This window comes from Choristoneura fumiferana, chromosome Z, assembly GCF_025370935.1.
Source record: "Choristoneura fumiferana chromosome Z, NRCan_CFum_1, whole genome shotgun sequence".
NCBI lineage: Eukaryota > Metazoa > Arthropoda > Insecta > Lepidoptera > Tortricidae > Choristoneura > Choristoneura fumiferana.
In genome coordinates this window covers 5,751,783-5,775,959 of record NC_133472.1, presented here as the reverse complement: position 1 = coordinate 5,775,959, position 24,177 = coordinate 5,751,783, and the positions used below count along the sequence as shown (strand labels likewise).

Genomic DNA, 24,177 nt, shown 5'->3' with positions numbered 1-24,177 from the left:
ACCTAAATTGGTAGCTAGTATCACACATCACACCACAATAAATTCAAAAAGTAACGTATTTGGGATGCACGTTTTGATCAATCGTTTTTATACTCGAGTTACCAGACATAGCAAAATAATAGGCTTCAGAATAAGTCGATATAAATTTATCGATATAACCTTGTGTGGACGCGGAATGAAAAATGACTCTATTATTATAGCTTTAGGCCTGAAAACGACAAAAAGGATAACAACAAATAATAACGTAACGAAAATTTCACAATTAACGGAAATAGTTCCAAGTAAGCTGATGGCAGTTAAGTCGAATGACATGACATATATGAAATGTTAAAAAACCAAATGGCGGATTGCGTCTTTACCGACGTTCAACATTTTTTTCAAAATGTAATTAAAAGATTTCTTTTATTATTATTTCGTATTGAGTTTTTTTCTAACAGCGATATTAAGTTTTTATAATATCGATATTACAGCACTGGTGTAACTGTGGCTACGGCAACGCAAGTAAATATATGTAGGGAGTCGAGTCCGGAATTCTCGTAGCCATTTTGAGCTGTCTGTCATAGGGATAGCATGTTCAAAGTCTGTTTTAGTGCTAACAAGTGTTTCATCATTAGTTTCTCGATAAAATGAATAGATAGTCACAAAGCATAACAAATCCACATTATTTATAATAATTATAATAAAATTGTTTACCTGTACTTTTAATCTTCCATAATGCATCGATAAAATGTACTTAATCGGTAGTCGATAAATGAGAAGTCCATATGACAGCTCAAAATGGCTACGAGAATTCCGGACTCTGGTCGAATATATGAGGTCTATGAGTTGGAGCTGGTTGGAGCATTCAAACAACGGAATTTTTGCAAACTTTTTTCTAAACACGGAGATTACTTATACAAAAAATAAAGGGATGTTCTGATATGTGAAGATAAACTTTCCAATTTATTCATCTTCCTATTTCCGAATAGTTTCTAAAAATTGGATAGTGTAATAAGCGCTTTAAGGTGCCGACACACTATTTTAATCCCGACGCCACCACACGCTTGCACACGCCTTCCAACGCGTGTCAGAGGGGCAAGTACGAAACTTGAAGTTCGTATCGTACCGTCCCTTTCACTATCATAATTAAATAATATAAGCGTAAGCGGAACGACAAAACACGAAGTTCGAATTTTTCATTTCGTGGTATAGGCCCAGAGGGGCTACTATGAAACACGAAAATCGAAGTTCGTATCGCACCGCCTTTTTCACTCGCGTATTAAATGACATAAGCGTCAGCGGGACGGCAACAGTACATACATACGAAGTTCGAGTTTTGCACTTCGTAATAAAGGGCCAATGCTAATCAATCAGTCCCATATTATATTTCTTTTGGTCAGGTACAGGCAGACAGAAATATTCGTCAGACAACGTGGCGTGGCGTCGCGTTGTGTATGTGTTTCCCTTTATCTGCACAATGCACAGTGCACTGCCTAGGAAGTTGAAAGTTGTACGCGACGCGACCGACCACGACCATGTTCTAGAAACTACAAGAAGTTCAGTTTATTGTTATTTTATTTAACTCTAATCTATAAGATAACTGAAGATTCACTGAAATCTGTATTAGAATGGCAAATATATTCGGAATAATAGTGTCTGGGCGGTTGGTAAGGCAATACTTTGTTTGAATTTCACTGTGTTTTTAATTTTAACCAAAAGGCAATCGCCGGGTTTTTCAAGAAGTGACATTTACTTTGTGGTCAAATTAATATGATATCATACGAATGTAGGTTATGAACTCCGTAACAAAAAATAAATAAAAAATTACGCATCTGCATTCCACTAAAACATGTCAATATGCCGTTAATTTTGATTTTCGAATTATAAAATAATTGTGTTCAAACATAAATTTTGTTTTGGACGCGTCAGATTTTGTCACACAGTTTAGGTACGGTTTATTTATGGCTACTTGCTGGAAACATAAATCTCGAGTTAGCGTTAAGCTCAGTTTAGTAGTGTCAAATTGTATGGAGCTGTCAAGCTTAAGCCTGGATTAACTACTAAATATAGATTTATTTTTTCCTGTAAGACGGCCTTAGCTACTAAAATAGGCCCAAAAATAAGTTTTTGTTAATAATTTCATTATACTTGCATTGTCATCCAATTTACATTTCTGTACCAAATTTAAAGTCTATGCCATTAACGATTGAGGAGTTCCGGCCTGCGTAGACGATCCTGGCTGGACCACCAGGATGTTACTACTAGTTTATTGTATTGTCACCAGATTTCCAAAAGTATGCCAAATATCAAGTCAATCCCACTAAATAAATTCCCAGATAAATAAATTGCAAGTTAATTAAAAGCTTGTATAAATTATGAGACTTGTTAAGATATACTCAGCGGCACAAAATTTGGCCCACTCTCCATAAAAATTACCTATAACCGCATACATTTGAGGGCCAGATTTTTTGCTGCTCAGTATATTTTTATTAATCATTTTATCACTTAAGTTTTATGTAAAATGCTATATTTTCAAAATTGAGGTGCTAATTCAATTATTAATGCTATAGATTGAGTCTATATTAGATATTTGTCTCGGTGTTAATTAAATAACTGAAAACCAGAAAATAGTTTGCTCAGAATCTAGAGTAGAATTGATTACACTATGTTTTTAATTAGGTTTTGTTTGTGTTTTTAAATCCCTTTTTTATTGTGCCCAGTCTAAAAGTTACGACTGCAACAGGTGCCAATTAAATGATTTTGCAAGCTGCATACTATTTTGATAATTTAATACTGGCCGGTTTCCTGTCACTGAGTGATTTCTTCTAATAGAGCAGGCGCCAAGGTAGGTTGCGTATGCCAAATTAGGGGACCGCATTCTGTGAATAGTTTAGATCTCAGAAAAGCTTGCAAATTATGATTTTGAATGTTGCTAGGAGATCCAGTGGTCCATTTTTTTACACCCCATCCCTTAAAACAGACAACCAGGCGACCAGATGGCCTAGTGGTTAGAGAACCTGACTACGAAGCTTGAGGTCCCGGGTTCAATTCCCGTGTCGGGGCAGTTTTTTGTATGAAAAATACAAATGTTTGTTCTCGGGTCTTGGGTGTTTAATATGTATTTAAGTATGTATCTATATCTATATAATTATATTTATCCGTTGCTTAGTACCCATAACACAAGCTTTGCTAAGCTTACTTTGGGACTAGGTCAATTGGTGTGAATTGTCCCGTGATATTTATTTATTTATTATCCCTTAAAACATCTTATAAATGGACTGAAAAAATTGCTTTTGGAACATTGTAATAACTAATTTTGTGATAATATACATATACATAGTCAGTTGATAACTTTTATTTTAGTAATAAGAAAAGTCTATCTATCTATCTATAGCAGCCCTTGTTGCGTCCGTCTTCGAACGTAGACCTGTCCTCTTCACGTTTCCACGTCTGTCTGTCCCCTGTCACCTTCATCCAGTTAATGCCGGCTTGCTGCTGGATGTCATCCGTCCATCTCTTAGGTCTTCCTCTACCGCGCGGTGTTGGCACGCGGTCTCCACTCCAGTATTCTTCGCACCCAGCGGCAGTGATCCATTCTGGCTATGTGTCCTGCCCATCTCCACTACCGGCGCTAAACCTCCTCCACCACATCTATGACTTTCGTCTTTTGCCTGATCCACTCCTTTCTTTTCCGATGCATTAGAATTATGCCAAGCATTAGCCTCTCCATTGCCCTCTGTGCAACCCGAAGTTTCTCAGCACTTTTCTTTTGGTCAAGGTTGTTGTCTCCATACCATTAGTGAAAGCCGGCAGGACACACTGGTTGAATACCTAGTCTTCAAGTGTTGTGAGATTTTTTTGAGCGCAGGATTGGGCTGTCCGCTCCAAAAGGTGCCCATGCCTGGGAAATCCTTCTATCCACCTCTGCGACTTGGTCCTCCACACAAACATGACTAACAAAACAAATATCGACCCCGAGTTCCCAGCGCCTTGTCAATCTCTGGCTCAGGCAGTGGCCAGGAGACACAGGGCAGGGGTGCGAAAAAGAATCCCTGGGAGTTGACCAACTGCCGCAAACAACAACAACTTTACATTGCCACATAAAACATCCAAACACTCTCTACAGATGACCGTCTTTTAGAGTTTTAAACCGAAGAAAAAAGTATTTCATTATTTTTTTTATTTTTAACAAGCTTTTTTCCTGACTCATCTCATCATCTAAACTACATTTCCGTGCCAAATTTCAAGTCGGTGCCATTAAACGTTGGAGAGTTCCGTCTCTCTACTGGCAACATTCAGAATCATAATTTCTAAGTTTTCAGAAACATAATTTACAAGCTTTTCTGAGTTCAAAACTATTCACAGAATGCGGTCCTCTAAGTTTGAATACACAGCTCCCTCCAGAACCGCTCTATAAAAACTTCAAAGCACAACTAACAAATACAAATCATGAGCAAAGAGTTAGAAATGAAGTAGAACTACTGACTTAGAAAAACACACAAATATCTTTTAAAATAATGAAGGTATTGAAAAATAAATGTAATCAAGTAACTTAAAATTAAAATAGTACATTGATAACCAAGGGTGGAAAGTGACCCATTTCACCCGAGTTAGACATTCTACTTTTCATTTCGACTGTGAGGAAAGTAAAATAGTACAAAAAAATTAGAATATCATTAAATTGAATTTCAGTATTCAGTAAATTGAATTTACTTATATCCAACCTCCAACGGTACCTTTTCGACCTGGCCACTTGCCTCGGCCGAGTATAAAAAAAAATCGAGTTGGTCACGACCAAGGAGTTTATATACCTACAAAACTGGAGGTTGAACGCGTTGAAGTTTGACCTTTATTACTTATTTATATATTCCATCTCATTCTTATCCTAACTAAAGAAAGAGATGGAATATGTTCGTGACGCAATAAAGATCAAATTTCTTGTTTTAAACGGATGTTCGGCGTTCAACTTCCAGTGTTATATATAAGCTCCTTGGTCACGACGTGCATCTAGATGGCCATGCCGAAACGTGAAAAAAAAAGTGTCATTGACGTAACTCAATTATCTTCGACTCCGAGGCTAATAAAAAATTAAAAGAAAAATACTTTCCACCCTAGAGATGAAAAAGCAATTAAACTTTCCGAACAGGAGAGATGAAAAATAGTTTTTCATCTCTTCTGTTCGGAAAGTTTAATTTTCATGGGTAGATAGCCGGGTGGAAAATTGAAAAATAGGTGTAAAATAGGGTGGAAAGTATTTTATTTTTATTTTTTCGATTGCCCACGGAGTCGAAGATAATTGAGTTACGTCAATTAAAATCCATCTAGATGCTCGTCGTGACCAAGGAGCTTATATACAATACTGGAGGTTGAACGCCGAACATCCGTTTAAAACAAGAAATTAGATCTTTATTACGTCACGAACATACCTATTCCATCTCTTTCTTTACTTAGGTTAAAAAAGATATGGAAGTCATTCGTGAAATGTGAAAGAAAGAAATGGAACATATAAATAAGTAATAAAGGTCAAACTGTTTCGTTCGGCGTTCAACCTCCAGTTTCGTAAGCTCTTTGGTCAAGTCAAGTCAAGTCAAAATATCTTTAATCAATTTAGGCTATAACAAGCACTTATGAATGTCAAAAAGAATCTACCACCGGTTCGGAAAAACCTCTTGAGAAGAATCCGGCAAGAAACTCAAAGCGGTATATTTTTTTAAACAGGTTTACAATATTATTAAATGATATGTATACGTCGCAAGTATTTAACACAACTTTATTTTTAACACAGGTCGTGACGTGACCAACTCGATTTTTTTCATAGTCGGCCGTGGAAAGTGGCCAGTCAAAAGGTACCGTAAAGTACCGTTGGAGGTTAGATATAAGTTAATTCAATTTATTATTATCCTCATTTTTTGTAGTATTTTACTTTCCTTACAGTTGAAAAGTAGAGTGTAACTCGGGTGAAATTACCCATTTCCCCTCGAACTGGGTCACTTTCCACTCTTGGTTATCAATCTATTTTTCATCATAACTGGGCGTTTTCAAGGAAATAGTGTAGTGTACCCTTTTTTATTCTGGAAAAATATGGTTGTTGTTTTTCCTACTCGGAATCAAGAGTACAATCGATTCCTATAGTTTAAAACATGTCCCCAAAAAAACATCGGTTTTGCCACGATTATTTCATACTATTCATACGTTCAGTATGGGCATGACAAAACTGACTCATAAAATCCAGCATTTAAATACCAACTATACGAGCATGAGAAGTGAAAAAGTCAATTTATGTCGCCTAGATCCAGCAAAAACACGAATTTTACGAGCATGAGAAGTGAATAGTAGATTGTACAACAAGAGCATAAAACGAGTCATTTTTCCCAAGAGTTTCATATAGCGCAGTTTTTTAACCTTTTTCATGACACGACACGACCCCCTATAGTATGAAGAAATATTTCGCGACCCCCCTACCCGTTGTTTTTTTTTTTCATTTTCGCAGCAACCTTTAGGGGCTTCGCGACCCCCTTAAAGAGGCTTCGCGACCCCCTATAGGATAGCGACCCACAGGTTAAAAAACACTGATACTTATAGTGGATAGACGTCGAGGGGAAAATGGGTTTAATGCTCGAGTTCTATCATTCTGCTTTTCACTTAGATTGCGAGGAAATTAAATAGCAACAGTGGAAACAATTGTTCACTTTGTAATACACCTTTTATTTTTCATGCATTATTATATAATTATGTTTTTTTAGTTTTTTGGATTTATTTTGATTAATTTGATGCATTTTTAGTTTTTATAAATTAAAAATTATTACAGAAAATATGTAGAAACTTTTTGTTTGTGGCTGTTGACACCTGATTGCCTTGCTCTTAGACGAAGATTTTACTTTATGTACTAAAACATAATAAGTAATTTTATGTCGCCTAGATCCAGCATGAGAAATGAAAAAATATTTTTAACTTCTCATGCTCGTAAAGTTCGTGTTTATGCTGGATCTAGGCGACATAAAATGACTTTTTATGCACTAGTGCATAAAATAAAATCTTCGTCTAAGACCAAAGTTTATACTTAATAATAATAATAATAAGTACTATACAAGACACACACACCCCATACTACAAATACACACCGCACTTGAGAATACAACACACAAATTATACTACGACCGCGCCATACTCACAGATCGTACTATCCACTATAATAGACCTGACATCACATTAATAGATAAAATAAACAAAACTACATACCTCATAGACATCTCAATCCCTAACACACACAATTTACAAAAGACCATCACGGAAAAAATAACAAAATATGCAGACCTAAAAGACGAAGTTGCTAGACTATGGAGACAGGAGAAAGTGTACGTAGTTCCAATAGTCCTATCTACAACAGGCGTCATCCCAAACCAACTACACCATAGCTTAAAATTATTAGGCATAAAATCACACGTTTACACAATTTTGCAAAAAGCCGCAATACTTAATACATGCAGAATAGTGAGAAAGTTCATGCAACTAGACCCTGAAAATAGCCCACAGCAATCTTCTTAAAAAATATTTATTCTACAACTCTTGCTACATTTACTTGGTGGATAACCCGTGAATGTAGTTAATACCAGCCTAGAGCTGAGAAAAACCAATCCTTCGAAAATAATAAGTACCACAGAGTAAATATTACAAGGCAGTACGGTACACGTGATTTCGTTGTATCTGTATTCAAACTCTAAACCTTTCTGGTATCTATTACTATTACATAAATACCAATTGATTTTTAGTTATAGTTCCTTATAGTTACGCCATGTCTGTCGTCTGTCTGTCCGTACGCGGCTTTGCTCAGGGACTATCAATGCTAGAAAGCTGCAATTTTGCACGAATATATATGTTAACTATACCGACAAAATGGTACAATAAAAAATTAAAAAAAAACTTTTTTATAGTACAGTCACCAGCATTAATATCTGCCACAGCGGAGCGTGCAAAATATCTGACACGTCCTTCCGGCGCTAGAAATAGAGTCGTATCAGATATTCATGCACGCTTGTTGTGTCAGATATTGGTGCTGGTGACTGTACCTCCCATAGACGTAAAGTGAGGGTGATTTTTTTTCTCATCGTACCTTGTAGTGTGGAGTATCGTTGGATAGGTCTTTTAAAACCATTAGGGGGTTGTTAAAATGATTTTTCGATTCAGTGATTTGTTTGCAAAACATTCAACTATAAATTGAAAATTTTCATTAAAATCGAGCGTCCCCCCCCTCTAAAATCTAAACCGGCGGGTGGAAAAATTTGAAAAAATTACAAGGAAAACTATAATGTTTCAGTTTTCTTGAGAATTATTAGTAGTTTAAGAGTGAATAGCAGCCTAAGGTATAACAATTTTAACAAAAAAGTAAAACAGACTCCAAAAAATTAAAATAAAAAATGGAACCGACTATAAGATCCTTGAAAATATTTTACTAGCACTAGGTACCTACTAGCTCGAAGTCGGTGCCTCAGCACGAGCCAGCAGAAATGGAACAATAGTGGTCTACCTCACCTACATACATACTATGGGTTTCAATCCATCCTGTTGGGTCGTGCTGAGTCACCGACTTCGAGCTAGTAGGTACCTAGTGCTAGGAAAATATTTTCAAGGATCTTGTAGTCGGTTCCATATTTTGTTATTTTTTTGGAGTCGGTTTTACTTTTTTGTTAAAAAATTTCTTTATTTCTCACTTTTTAGTGATTCGTAGCCAAAGTACGTCTCACAACGATTCCATGAAGTCCAAACACGGCTTAGTTACGTTGTTTTATATCAGAGTTCCGTTGCCTACCTTCCGGCTTCAGCATCAGATCAGTTCGAAAGAATCATTAACTTAAAGCTCCTTCTAAGTCGCTTATCTAGGTACATTAATAATGATCGTTTATAGACGGGCGAGCATTACTTAGCTTTGACGAGTTCCATTGGTCATCTACGGTCTTCTTCATCAGGTCCAGTTTACCAAATGATACTTTCTGAATGTAAATGCTTATCTTAATGCTAAAAATGCTAAAATCGCCATAGATGTGCCTATAAAATTGGAGGTTTGCCCTCGATTTCCCTAGGATCCCATCATGAGATCTTGACTTGGTGACAATGGGACCACCTCAAAAAAGTAACCTATCGAATAAAAAAAGAATTTTGAAAATCGGTCCACAAATTGACTGAGTAATCGGCGAACATACATAAAAAAAAAAATACAAACATTGGAACATAGAACTTCCTCCTTTTTTGAAGTCGGTTAAAAATATACCTAAACCTAGAATATTTCGTACAAAATACGAAATCCTTAGAAAAATACTACCTAATTTTCTCGTAACCCGGAACGGAACCCTATTTCGGGTGTGTTCGACACGCTCTTGGCCGGTTTTCTAAATGAATCACTTAAGAACTAGTTAATTAAAATGCTCCTATGATAATGGTAATAATAATAATAATGTTTTTTCTACCTATTTCTAGTACTTCCCATGAGTCGATGACCATAACTGGTCGGACCGACAATATACTGCCAAGCCAAGCTTAAATGTAATTTTGCACATAAATTAACAATAAAAAATATCCAATGAGAGCTTCACGACTAGATGACTGGCGGTGAAGATGTTAATTGATAGTTATTTACTTACATTTACAGGTACAAACTGACTTTACCCCAGTATCAGACACGCAGTGCCTCCTGACGATACCGGAGGCGGACTCCATTAACTACGTGGTGGTGTTCCTGACTGGGGCGGCGCCGCTACCAGCCGGGGCTGCGGGTATGGTCTACTGGAGCTGGCCGGACCCCACCGCGCCGCCCAACTGGCAGCTACTCGGACATATTTCTAATTCAAAGCCGTCGGCCATATTCAAGATATCTAACCTGAAGAAGCTTCATGAGTTATCTGGTGAGGTATATTCCAGGTTCATACTATAGGGAGCACAAAATTAACGATAAAGGAGAACAAAAAAAAAACGACTTAGTAAGACCGGACGCCTTGTTGTCTATTTAATACACTCACCGACTCTAATGATGTAGCGACAATAGGGTGAGTACAGAAATAGTGAATGCAGATAGATTATAATAGGTATATTATTATGGTAGGTATAGGCCTGGGTTATTCTCACCTGTAACCACCAATTTGACATCAGTGGGAATAAAAAGCCCCATCTGTTACCACTAAACTAATTGGTGGTAACACTAGGATTTTTTTCCCAGTAGTTACCACCAATTTCTTTAGAGGGTATGAGATGGGAAAAAATCCAATTAGTTACCACCACATTCATTTTAATTTTCAGCAGTTTATTGTCAACATATTAAAAAAAAGGTTCTTCTATTCATTATTTATGGAGTTATTTTATCTTATCGCGAATATTTTTCCTATCTGTTACCACTAAAGTAATTGGGGAAAAGAAATCCCAGTAGTTACCACTGAGTACTGCAGTGGTAAAAGATGGGAAAAAAATCCCAGCTGTTACCACTGATAAAAATTGGTGGTAACAGGTGGGAATAACCCATAGGCCTCCTCGGGCCGGTGGCATACATAAGAAATTTTCCCCAGACCAAAATAAAAAGAATGGTATAGGTAAGTAACTCGACGACTTATTGCACCTATTTTGCATGATTGATTCGGAAACTGTGCATTTTCCAGGATAAAAAGTAGCATATGTAACTCTCTGGCCCATAAACCATCCATCCATCCATCGATCCGTTGTTCCGTTTCGAAGTGAAAGACGGACAAACATCATCATCATCATCATCAGCCCGAAGACGTCCACTGCTGGACAAAGGCCTCCCCCTTAGAACGCCACAATGAACGACAACTTGCCACTTGCATCCACCGGTTTCCCGCCACTCTCACGATGTCGTCAGTCCACCTGGTGGGAGGCCTGACAACGCTTCGTCTTCCGGTTCGTGGTCGCCACTCGAGGACTTTTCTCCCCCAACGGTTATCTGTTCTTCGAGCGATGTGGCCTGTCAGTGACTTTAGTTCTTCGACGAATTTCCGTATTCCGGATTGTATCGCGCAAAGAAACTCCAAGCATAGCTCTCTCCATAGCTCGTTGCGTGACTTTGAGCCTCTCAAACAAACATACAAACACACAAATTAAGTATGTTAAATCCCGAAAAATATTGTGATTTTACTTGGTTTTTATCTAAAATTATGTTGTCTTCTGATTCAAAATATGCCTTAGTTTAAGTAAAACGCTTTTGTAACGCAGGGGCTGTTTAACCATCCATTGATTAGTGTTAAATGTGATGCCGTCTCTATTTGTTTTGTTCGAATAGACGGAGACGGCATGTACCAAAATTATAAATTAAATAGACTGCCAAAAAATAACCATTGGTTATGGACTATTTACTTGTATGTACTAACATAAATGAAAATGAATTGGTTTAGTTTACACTTGAAATGTCGACAAACTTTTAATCGAATATCAGTTAAAAGTCAACGTTTCTTATTTTTTTCAATTTATCGAATATTCATTACCTCGAATTAAAAATAAGTATTTTTAAATCACTGTTGTTTAATTTCTGGAAATATTGTTTAATAGATTTTATTTAAAAATAATCAACCTTTATTCTATAAAATATACGTGAAATAATAGAAAGAAAAAAAAAGGTTATTTGGCAGAACTTCATATCTTATTTTATTATTTCATACTTTTTTGAATGAAATTTATTAATTTACACGATTTATTTTTGTTGGGGTCGCAGTTCTAACCTAACTTAACCTACATTCCTGGTAGCGATTCCTTTTTGTTGGAGTCACAGTTCTAACCTTACCTAACCTGCTTTTCTGGCAGCGCTATATTTTTGTTGGGGTCGCGGTTCTAACCCAACCTCACCTATTTTTCTGGTACCGGTTTTGTTTTTAGGGTCACAGTTCTAACCGAACCCAACCTACTTGGTAGCGATTTTTTTTTGAGATCGTAGTTCGAACCTAACCTATTTTCTGTTTTTTTTTTTACGCTGTTTATCGATTATCGAATAGAATAAACAGCGTTATTTAGTTGTTCTTTCTCATGAATAGTTGATGAAATGTATTTTTAAGCAAATAATATCCTTGTACTGTTGTTCTAATAATTGTTTTAATATGTAATAAATAGTCGATGAAGTGAAATTACTCCAAGAGAAAATATTACATAGGAAAAATTTTGATGAGCAAAAATTGAATGTCATTTTGACAGCGTCAAATTTTGTTTTGCAAAGTGACATTCCACTTTTGTTTCTGCTTCTGTTTTTGGATTTGTTTTGGATACAGGTTTAAAAAATTCATCGTAAACATTTTATTTTTTCTTTTAGCTATGGCTCTAACCTGACCATCTTTGTTCAAAATTTCGCACGAATTTTTTCCTGACGACAAAAATATCCTTTGTCTAAAACACTGCCAACTGAGAACAAGTTAAACGTTAGCTCTGGAACAAACAATACATTATTTATTGTATTTTTCACCTACGATGAGTTCTGTGACACTTGAAAATTTTCCGAATTACGCATAATATGTTCGCAAAATATTTTTTTAAAATAATTTCTATTTTGAATCAAAATAATAAAAAAAATGTAAAACTGTAGTTTTTTTAAATATATAGCAATATCAGTGTCCATTAAATAAAATTCATCGAATACGATAGAAATGTATATATGTTTTTAAATGACGCAATGTGTGAAACGGAACAGAGTAGTGACGTTACACACCATTATCGGCAATTGCCGCGGTTCATTTCATTACTCAATAACAATGAACACTAAGATATTTAAATTTTTTAAACAAAACATGCAAGATTTTGTAAACGCGGCTATTTGGAACGCGGCCGCAGCTATCTTGTGGCCAGTGCTTGTCGGTATCACTGTCAGTACGAGTGTGTCTGCCTTGTATACGAGTTGAGTTTCCGTTGCATTTTCTTAGCATTGTATTTTGTTATTGTTCATTTCTGTTATTACTGTTGACTTTTTGTTACTGTTTCTCGTTAAAGTTTGTTGTTATTTTTTGGCAAAATGCCGAAACGGTTTAAAGAGACTGTTTTGAACTCCCAGAGTCGGGAGTTTATGTTTGTAATTATTTCGAGCGAGAACGAGAAAACGGTTGCCTGGTGGGCGGAAAACTGGAAAATTATTATTTTTTAAAATATAATGCAACTTTTCCAAAAATAGGCACTGATAACTCTTAGAAAAATTGAGAGTTCGCTCGATAAATGGTACATCCATAAAACTGTCAAACTCGAAACGTCACAGAACTCATCATAGGTGAAAAATATTATAGAGTAATATCATTCATATTCAGTACCCTTAGTGTAAGTTTTCGGTTACAAAATACGTCTCGATCGCGTTCGCGTTAAAATCTCAATTTATACGAAAACACGAACAGTGCCTCTAGCGGAACGTTTGCGATGTTCGTGTTTCCATACAAATTGAGATTTTAACGCGAACGCGATCGGGACGTTTTTTGTAACCGTAAACTTACACTAAGGGCACTGTCCTACTCTAGCTAACACTTTTATTGAACCAATACCTTCTATAGCTACCTCGTTTCCGTCACCTACGGTTACTTTACCCAGGTCCGTTTTTAACTGAAGGGTCTCGAACAAGTTTCTGTACCAGCTCATGTGCTCACTTACCCCGGTGTCCAGGCACCAGTCTTCTCTCTTCGCTTTTTTTTCTCCTGTGTTCCTATAAACGCATCGTGACATTTTTCTTTCCTGATGTAACTTCTACCTTCAGTATTTTTCTCTTTCCTGAACCAACAGTCCTTTGCCTTATGTCCATATTCCTTGCAATAAAAACAATTTGTCTCCACTTTTGTCTCTCTGCTCTCCTATAGCTTTACCAAAACGTTTCTGTACTTTTAACGCTGTTTCATCCACCTGTTTTGGCATTCTCTCTTCCTCTACAAGCAATCTAGAGGTCATCTCAGCTAGGGTTTGTTTCTCACTGGGCACGGACTCCCACGCAGATCTGAAGTGTTTGTATGACTCTGGCAGTGCCATTAATATTTTAGTCATAACCATTTTATCAGAGACAGGCTCTTTACACTCTTTCAACTTCGTCTGGTTATGTTCAATTTTTGAAAAGAAATCTGACATGGACTCGTTTTCGTACTCGAGAGAAAATAATTTTTGTTGTAACAAATGAACGCTCACCGGATTCTTTCTGGTAGACCGTATTTAATTTTGTCCACATCTCTTTCGCTGTTTCACACGATAGTAAATGCGAAAGCGGTCCCTGATCCATTCGAGTGACTAGCAGTTCTTGGGCTTTGGCATCATTTTGCATCCATTGCTTTAACAGTTCCGGTTTTTCAATTTCTGCCGGTTTAACCAATTCGCCCGTTACCAGTTCGTACAATCCTCTCCCTTTTAGGATTAACTTTATTTGAAACTTCCATGTCGGCCAATTATTACTTCCGGTTAATTTTAAACTAGACCCGGCTATTTCAGATTCCATCTTTTCTCGGTACTAACGAATCTTTAAATTCACCCGCACCGTTATTTAACGCTTCTGCTACCATATGATGTGGATATTGTGACAGGGTGCGAGGAGATCGAAGAGAAACAATTTGTATAGCTGCTGTACGAGAATTATATTTCGGAAGGCACACGACAGACATGTTTTTCCTAGTTACTTAGGTAACCTAATGTTGCTACAGGTTGCTACAAATAATATACCTACGTAAAACAACATTGCCATATTATAACAGTATTGAATATTCTATGAATTGTTTTCGATGAAATGAAATTCGATAAATAGTTTGTCGACATTTCAAGGGGCACACCTTAATGAATGATCTAAGAGTTAAATCAATAATAAATACTTAACATCAGGCGTAAAAACGTGCCGTTGACGATAACGAGCATGGTCGTTTTCCAGCAGAGAACCAGTTCAGCAGCGCGCTGGGCCAGCAGTCGATCTGCCACAGTGCGCAGATAGGCGTGGCCATCGAGCCCGAAGCTAATGTCCAGTTGCTCGCCTCCTCGGTCGTAAGTAAAGCACACCATTAATAGGGCCCACGGACACTACGAAAGGTCCTACGTTCAGACTGCACCATTCGACCGTTACTATGTATCGTATCGTTTGTGTGCGTGAAAACTTCATTTTTTTACGATTTTTTAGGGTTCCTTAATCAACTAGGAAACCTTAAGCCAAGTTTAGACTTGCAAGAAAAATCGATTGACCACTACAAACTCGTTCTCTTTACGGTCTCGCAATGGAATGCAACTTGTTCGATTTTTCTTGCAAGTCAACTCGACTAGTTTTGCCATGTCTGTCCGTCTGTCTGTCCGCGGCTAAGCTCAGAGACCGTTAGTACTAGAAAGCTGTAATTTAGCATGAATATACATATCAGTCACGCCGACAAAGTTGTAAACAAATTTTTTAGGCTACCTCCCATAGACGTAAACTGGGGGTGTTTTTTTTTTCTCGGTTAATCCTATAGTGTGGGGTATCGTTGGATAGGTCTTAAAACCTTTGGATGGTTGCCAAGACCATTTTTCGGTTCAGTGATCTGAATGCGAAATATTCAACTTGAAAGTGTAAATTTTCATTTAAATATATAATCTTGGGCGTGTCCGCCACGCTCTTGGCCGGTTTTTGAAACTACCGCGGAACGGAACAGAATCAAAATTCGAATAGATAATACAAAATACAACCACGTCTACAACTTGCGTCTTCGGTCGCCATCGGGTTCGGAACTGAAATGAAGATCGCTAAATACAGCGTACCTCTGACCAAATTCAAGGTTCGATTCTACTCACGAAACTAAGCTTATTACAGACAGATAGACAACGGGACAGGTGAAACTAAATAAAAGCTTGTAAAAACAGGATAAACCCGTTCGTAGTAAAATGATGCGCGGTAGGTCGTGCGCTTTTGAACGATAAGAAAACTAGATATTTTCCATTGCGTATAACGGGGTTCCGTGCCCATGGGGCTTTAAATTCAAGGTTCGATTCTACTTACAAAAGCTTACTACTTTTGATTTGTAACATTTTCAATAAACTTAAATTTTGATCATTTATTGGTCCTCAAAGTTTAATTGTTAAATCAGTGTATCGGACATGGCGGTGTGTTATCGCTGTCTCTTGGTACGGGGGCCTTGAAATAATTTTTGACATTTATTTGACATCTCTAAGATAAACTTTTATCAATGTGCCGTCAATTTAGTATTGTATCGCATACATTGGAAATTACATTTAATTTGTATGAAAAGAATGAAACTAATGCTGGCTACACTCGTAACGATATATCGTAGCGATTAATCTGCGCAAGCCGGTTTGCGCAGATTTATCGATCGTATGTATGACAAATCGTTGCAGATTATCGTTCATCGGTAGCAGTTGCAATTTATATCAGATAAATCGTTGTCGATTTCGTTTGCACAGTTTTATCGTCGCGTGTGGATGGCTATCGCTCATTTCGGCAGTACGATGCGCGCAGCAATGAGTATGGTAACCCTGATTGTGATCTTTTGTAGGTACATGGCATTAGTGGTTGCTAAGTTTTACATTTTGTTCTATGAACTTTTTTGACATAAATGATAATTACGTTATATTTTTTTGACTCAATTTATCCCAGAGTTACTGTAATATTTATTAATTTTAAACGAGTAAGACTATTGTAGATCATTAATGACGAATACATTATTATAACATCGAAATAATTTACGATGTATTCTTATGATTTCAGTAAAACGAAACGGATTTTACTTAGTTTCTCTCGGTAGTCTGTAGCAAATGACGTCTTTCTGTTTTGTTTGTAGACTTCTTCATAATTTCTATTTCTCTCCTTGAAACATGGATGACGTGTTTCTTGTGTGAGCTTCTGCGGAGAACTGACGATCGACGCAGATATCGGAGGTGTGTGGAGGCACTAGGATCGTTCGATTTATCTGCACAGTCTGAAATCGCTACGATATATCGTTACGTGCGTAGCCAGCATTAACAGTGGTCATATTTTTAAAAAGTAACAATTAAAAGTAGCTCTGTTATGTGACTAGAATCGAACCCTGGATTTAAAGCTCCATGGTCAGAGACTCCCTATACGAGTATATACATATTATGTCCGATAAACTGTGGCGTGTGTGTGGCGTAAAGATTTACGATAAGTCGGACCGATCGAACAAAGCAGTCTGATCGTACGAATTTTTTTAGCCAGTGTTGCAAACAGCTCGGAACAACAACTTGAGTAGGCAAATTTGAACTGACAGCCTATGTGTCAAATTTCATAACTGTAAGGGGCTGTAAGATTAGTAGGATATGCAAAATGTCAGTACGGAACCCTGCACTGCGCCTGGTCAGTTGTTAATTTTGCATTTTATTTTAAAGTATTTATTTATTAATTCGTCCACTCTTTTTGATCCCACTTAACCTACGTTTTGCGTGGAAGGTTTATTTTTCTTGTGCTTATGTCAATTTGTGTTGTGATTAACTACTATAAGGACCTTGTTCTACAAGTAGCCTAAAAGGCGATCAGTCGCCATTTAGAATTTTACGTCGCCGATTTCCATCCCGAGTAGTCTAATTGGCGACAAATCGCCGACGTTGGCAGCACTGTTTGTAGCGTCTATGGGCCCTGTAAGGCCCTAAACCCGGATTTTTAATCCCGTGGAAAAAATGAAAACAAAGGTGTTGCCGTGATCAAAAAACGAAAAAAGATATTTTATTCTTTCCACATTTGCCAGAAATCGACTTCCCATTAAAAAACTGTATTTCTTAATCAAGATAAAATATGTCAATTTACTGATGAAAATTTTTACTTTGATTTACTACGCTTTGATATATTAATTTACAAAGAGATCGTATTGTTTTCGTATGCATAATTTATTTATTGTCCTGGTATTACACCCGGTTTTTTAAGCTGTGGGCCGCTTGACGCGAGACGTACGTCACTCAATGTACTAACTAACATTCAAGACTGAATTCGTTATCGTTTTCCAGTGACTTGTTCTGTTATTTTTTTACTGTCGACATTGTTGTTATATTTTTATTGTAGTTAAGTTGGTCTTTGTAACGTTTTCCGTTGTTTTTTGGTTCATTTTTGTATGAAAGGATGGACTCAGGTGCGAGTACTTCTCGGTCAAAAGACTACTTGTAAGTTGTCTCCCGTAAAAGCGGCCCTTTTATCGAAAATATAAAAAAACATGGCAACAACAGAACTTTATATAATATTTCTAGCGGCCCCATAACTTGAAATCCCCTGAAATGTCACTTTGACAATGGCGAAACTTTGATTCCGTGGGACTTAGGCCGTGCGATTAAAAATCCGGGTTTATAGTTATACTATTACCAGTCTTAATAGATCCGTTCTAATTTGTCTATTACTTACTAGCAGGGGTCGGACAAAAAGTGCCGATGACGTCAAACCACTTATAGCATGATTTCAAATAGTATTTTAGATTTTCATAAACAATTATCACTTATCATTTATCAACCTCTCTATTAAACGATATGAAATTTATTTTATTCACTGAATTCCATTGATTTATTTACGATTATTTTGTTACTTCATTAATGCTACTTTGTAACTACATGTCACACAGAAGTTTAAATAAAAACATCATCTTGTGTGCAAGATTACGTAATTTTTACGTCATCCGCACTTTTTGTCCGACCCCTGCTTACTAGCTATAATACAACAACAAATAATAACCAAAATTCCAGTGAACATGTGAACATTTCCGGCGATACTGCTTTCGGTAAAAACCGAGTAGTAGGAGAGCCCAAGAGGGGGATTTTGGGATTTACTCGAGCGTGTCAGATTTCCATTAGGAATGAGGGCTAAAAGACAGGTGAAATATCGCTAGATGGCGTTAGTATCGTGAGGTTTTTTGACTTGTCTTGCTTGCAATTGACTAATAACTAAATGAGCCAATTGAAAGCAAGGTCGTAACGTCAAAAAAACCTCACGATACTAACGTCCTCTAGCGATATTTCGCCTGTCTTTTGACCCTCATTATATCTTGGCCGTCATTCTGCTGGGTACCTTTACCATATGTATGATGATTTTTTTACATTTTTAAAAATTTGCAAGCTATACGCTGACACTAAGTATTTCCATGTATTTTTTTACATACCTATTTGAAAGTCCGCAGACGCTTCTCTCACCACTGGAGCTGGAAACATCATATACTTACTTAACTTTTTTTTTCTACCTATTACCTAAATAAATCTACAAAATGTCAAATGTCAAGGTCTTCCCGACGCTTGAGTAAATAAACATTAACATCTTGGCCTCCCCTACTGGAAACTTACGTTATGCCATTACCCCTTATTGTTTGTATTCCGCGATGTACATTCAAACAAACTGAATCATGTACCAGGCTACCAGGGTGCAACCTTTGTGCCATAATGTCATGTTGACATCCCATACTTTTGTCAAGGAAATCATAGTGACCTTAGATGAATGATTGGTCTCGCGCGTTCGCTCGACTAGATACCGCGCTACTTAAAAACAAAAGGTTCGTGAATGCGGCAACTCAATATTGTAGTGTGCGTAAGAACGGTGTAAGACAGTTTGCAAGGATGCTAGTGTGCGTGACGAATTGTGTTGCCAGCTGCTCCACTGTTACCCGAATTATTGGGAAAATAAATTTTTCGTGGTCTATTAAGTTACTGGTTACAAAATGTATCTTGGGAAATACTAAGAAATTAAGAAGTAATTAAGAGTGAGTGTATTAATATGTTTCTGTATAGGTTAGGCGTAGGTTTCTTCTTTAAAAAAATGGTAGGTATGTTGTAGGTATATCAATGATCAGGCCTCACTTTTAATTAAAAAATATATATATATATATTTAAGGACATTCAATATTTACAAATTATTACTAAAAAAAAAATCATGGACTAGTCACCAACTAAGAAGTTTTGCGTACTTAAGATAACACGTTGCACCTGTAGTTAAACCTAATATAATGTACAGGTTAATTAAGACTAAAATATTTTTTTTTTTACAAAATATACATACATACATGCATACATGCATACTTACACACATACGCTTGAAAACATAACCCTCCTTCGGGCAGTCGGGTATAAAGTTAACATTTCAGGAAAATGGGAAGAAATAAAAAAAAATTTTTTTTCGTTTCCCGTAATACTTAAGTAAATCAGCTGGTTGGGCTTTTTGAATGGGAAGACGAAAAACATTTTTAATTTTAAGACACATTCACCCCTTAATTAAATAGTGTCGGGTAACAATTTATACACCTTCAGTGTATATATCACAAAGATAAACATTAAATAATATAGAACTAGGTTATGTATATATAATAATTACGTTAGATACTTAAATAAATTAAGTTATTAAAATTTATCATCATTTAATGATGATAACAATAAAATTCAATTTATTACAATCTCAACCACGGGGAATTTGATTCTTGTGTACGCGGCAACACAGAATGGCGTTTAGGGTTCATGTTATTTTATTTTGTAGGTAATTTCGAAATTATACGATATTTACTGATGGTATGTGATCCCAGTGTCCTTCTTATTTCTTGTAGTATTATTTTTAAACAGTTTCACTGTGAAAACTGGCATTTTACTTCGGTTTATGACCAAAATTTAACAAAAATTCGGTACATGCACCTTACGCACAGTTTGCAAGGCGTCAGTCGCCTCGGGCTCGGGTACGCCGAATTCGGCGTACTATTTGTTGCCGCATTTGACAAGTACGCCGGCGGTATCTAGTCGAGCGAGCGCGCGAGACCAATCATTCATCTAAGATAGTGACATTGATTATGAAAAGGTTCCACCCTGGTATACGAATCAATTTGTTCGACTGTGCCCGAGTCCTAGTGGGCGTTACTAAATTAACACTTAACCCTTCAGGCGCAAGAACAGCAAAACAACTACGTGACTTTCGCGCAAAAGATGCTGGAGAGCCTCGTGAACTACGTGGGCTCGTTCGCGGTGACCCAGGAGCAGATGACCCCGACCCCGGGGGTTTCCTACATCCCCCTGAGCACGCTCCAGAACTGGTACCAGAACTTCGAGCGGCGGCTCCAGCAGAACCCCAACTTCTGGAAAAACTAGTGTGGTGGACAATGTGAGTGGTTGGACAAATCTAACCTAGAGGAGCGATAGACGTGCAAATTTTTTTTTGAGTGTGCGAGCATGATGATGTTACTATTAGGCGTAATAGGGTAGCTACATAGTTGATACGATAAAGCAATAATAACAAGAAGCGACTCTGTTATTATAATGACAACACAAGTGCGAGTCCAAATCGCGTGGAGAGGGTTCCGTATAATACATTTTTAATATACACTTATTTTTTTATTGTGGCCCCCACATTTAAACCCAACATTTCTTAAAGGTTTTCTTATTTTTGTTTTAGTTTTAAGCCCAGTTGGTTCCGAGATAAGGGAGGGAGTGGACAAATTTTGCCTATTTTACAAGCTTTTTTTCATCTGTCCCGTTATCTCTGTTTGTAATCAAATCTCGCAAGTTAAATTTGACCAACTTCCAGTAGTCACATTGACTTAAAATTTGGAATAATTATGTAAATTTCCTGACTACAATAATCTAGTTGTGACATCCTGGTAGTCCGGCCAGGATCGTCTCCGCAAGACGTAACTCTTCAACGGTTAATAGCATCGACTTGAAATTTGGTATGCAATAGTACATTCTGTCTTAAGGGCGGTAAATAAGGAATTACGAACGAGAGTCTATTAGAAGCCCGAAGTCGAAGACTGAGGGCTTTAATGAGTCGATGTTCGTAATTCTAGTACCGCCCGTGCGACATACAATGTTGTTTTTTCATCAAATTTGCGAGTAAAATTTTATATTTGTAAAAGAAAAAATATAATTGTTCCAAATATTGGCGATACCTTGGGTTGCGCTCTTGGCAGCGCCGCCCTCCCCCTCCTTCAGCATGTGCCTGAGCCGCGTGTGCATGTGGTCCTGCTGCTGCGCGCGCAGCTCCATCAGTACGGGCAATGACTCATTTACCGACCACGGGTTTCATGACAAGCACATTAAGGTCGAGGGTTTTATTTGGGGGGTTGCAATCAAGGTAGCCTTCATGTTTTGACACTGTTTACGAGCAAGTGTGATGAAAATGTAGTTTGGGTGACATTACGAGTACAGTCAACAAAAAGTACAGCCAGCAAAAAAAGCTTGTGATGAAATAGTAGATTGATAACCAAGGGTGGAAAGTGACCCATTTTACCCGAGATATTTCTAGTTAGAGAATAGTTCGAGGGGAAATGGTTAATTTCAACCGAGTTAGACACTCTAGGTACTTTTCATTTCGACTGTGAGGAAAGTAAAATACTACAAAAAAATTAGAATAATAATAAATTGAATTTACTTACATCCAACCTCCAACGGTACCTTTTCGACCTGGCCACTTGCCAAGGCCGACTACCTATATAAAAAAATCGAGTTGTTCACGACCAAGGAGCTCTTATACAAAACTGGAGGTTGAACGCCGAACAAAGAAGTTTGACCTTTATTACTTATTTATATATATTCCATGTCTTTCTTTCACATTTCACGAATGACTTCCATCTCTTTCTTAATCTTACTAAAGAAAGAGATGGAATATGTTCGTGAAGTAATAAAGATCAAATTTCTTGTTTCAAACGGATGTTCGCCGTTCAACCTCCAGTGTTATATATAAGCTCCTTGGTCACGACGTGCATCTAGATGGCCATGCCGAAACGTGAAAAAAAGTGTCATTGGCGTAATTCAATTATCTTCGACTCCATGGCTAATCGAAAAATTGAAAAAAAATTACTTTCCACCCTAGAGATGAAAACGCAATTTTCCACCCGTCTATCTACACGTGAAAATTAAACTTTCGGAACAGGAGAGATGAAAATGAATTTTTTACCAAAAACTTATTTAGAGACTTTAGGACTTATGGATTATTTTTCTAATAATATAACTGTGCCTTGTTTGAGCTTAATGGAATCTTTGTGAGATACCCTTTGGCTACAAATAACTAAAAAAATATCAAAAAATGGAACCATTCATAAAACGGTTCCATTTCTAACCGACTTTAAATCAGGAGGATGTTCTATGTAGGTTCTATGTTCCAAAGTTTGTATTTTTTTTATGTATGTTCACCGATTACTCAGTCAATTGTATACCGATTTTAAAATTTATTTATTTATTTATTTCTAATAAACATTACATCTATCATTACAGTTACCCAATACGATAGCAAGCACCTTATCTGTGCACCTTATATATTTAAAGTATACACCTAATTTACATTTTATTTTAATTTTTTTATTCGAAAGAGTACCTACTCTTCTGAGGTGGCCCCATTGTCACCAATTCAAGATCTGATGATGTTATCCTAGGGAAATCAATGGCAAACCTCAAAATTTATAAGCACACCTATGGCGATTTTGGCATTTTTAGCATTTGTTAGAGTTTAAATCGCGGTGTAAAAGCCAAACGAACGTAACATCGTTTATCCAAATTGTGCAGGAGAGCCGAAAAACTGCGAAATTTTACCACTTTCAACTTTACGAGCTTCTTGGCAAGTGAATATGCCACGGAAGAAAGAAAAAAAAACACTGACACGTGCACACACAATACAACTTTCAGGAAGTTAAGAAATATTGTAGTTATATTTGCTAATATACCAGCAATAAATATTTTTTTTTAAATTTGGTTGAAATACGTTACTTTGGCCCTTAATTTTTTGAAAATGTTTTTAACCTTTATTATTATTGTACTCGGATACGTTGTTTATGAAGTTAAATAATACATCGAAAATGAATAATTTTAATTTTTATTATCAATTTTTTTTACAATTTGTAATAAAAAAATAGACACGCAAGCAAAAAAATATATCTTCAACATAATGAAATAATATATAAGTATCAAAAATAACAATATTTGTCAAAAAATATTTTCTAAAAAGGTCGGGCAATAACTTGTTGTTACTAACATTTTCAAAATTTTTTGTTAGATGAGCAGCAGGTGGTTGAAGTTCAGGTCTTGGATAATTTACGTTTTCTTCTTTTTCTTCCAATGAATAAGTTGGATCCTGAATACAAAAAAAAACTTATTAATTACCTACGTAACTGTAAATCGCATTATATAACAATATTATAATTATTTCATTTTATTTATTACCTATTTAGTTAAAAATTATAGTTCTTGTATGAATTTGAGGCAATTTAAAGCCTTGACGCAGTTTAACTTTTAGGTGCAGTTTGGTCTAAACCAGTTAAATTCAATATATAAAATTTAAAA

General features: G+C 36.6%; 1 protein-coding gene across 2 annotated transcripts; it reads left to right on the top strand.

The window, feature by feature from the left end:
* Positions 1-1,410: 1,410 nt before the first annotated feature.
* Positions 1,411-21,228, top strand: LOC141443150 (protein OPI10 homolog). 2 transcript variants are annotated; one of them, XM_074108453.1, is made up of 4 exons: positions 1,411-1,646; positions 9,623-9,875; positions 14,840-14,946; positions 20,791-21,228. In XM_074108453.1, the coding sequence occupies exons 1-4, from the start codon at positions 1,608-1,610 to the stop codon at positions 20,992-20,994; spliced, it is 603 nt and encodes a 200-aa protein (XP_073964554.1). In that variant the 5' UTR covers positions 1,411-1,607; the 3' UTR covers positions 20,995-21,228. The 2 variants fall into 2 exon arrangements, with proteins under 2 accessions (XP_073964554.1, XP_073964492.1); XM_074108391.1 differs by having other exon boundaries at positions 1,414-1,646; positions 14,837-14,946.
* Positions 21,229-24,177: the final 2,949 nt, after the last annotated feature.

What these genes read in the sequence shown, in the direction of transcription:
- LOC141443150 (XM_074108391.1), top strand. Translation starts at nt 1,608, where the DNA reads ATGGCAAATATATTCGGAATAATAGTGTCTGGGCGGTTG. An exon ending in TAATAGTGTCTGGGCGGTTG is followed by an intron (nt 1,647 to 9,622) that starts GTAAGGCAATAC and finishes TTACATTTACAG; the next exon opens with GTACAAACTGACTTTACCCC. An exon ending in GAAGCTTCATGAGTTATCTG is followed by an intron (nt 9,876 to 14,836) that starts GTGAGGTATATT and finishes GTCGTTTTCCAG; the next exon opens with CAGAGAACCAGTTCAGCAGC.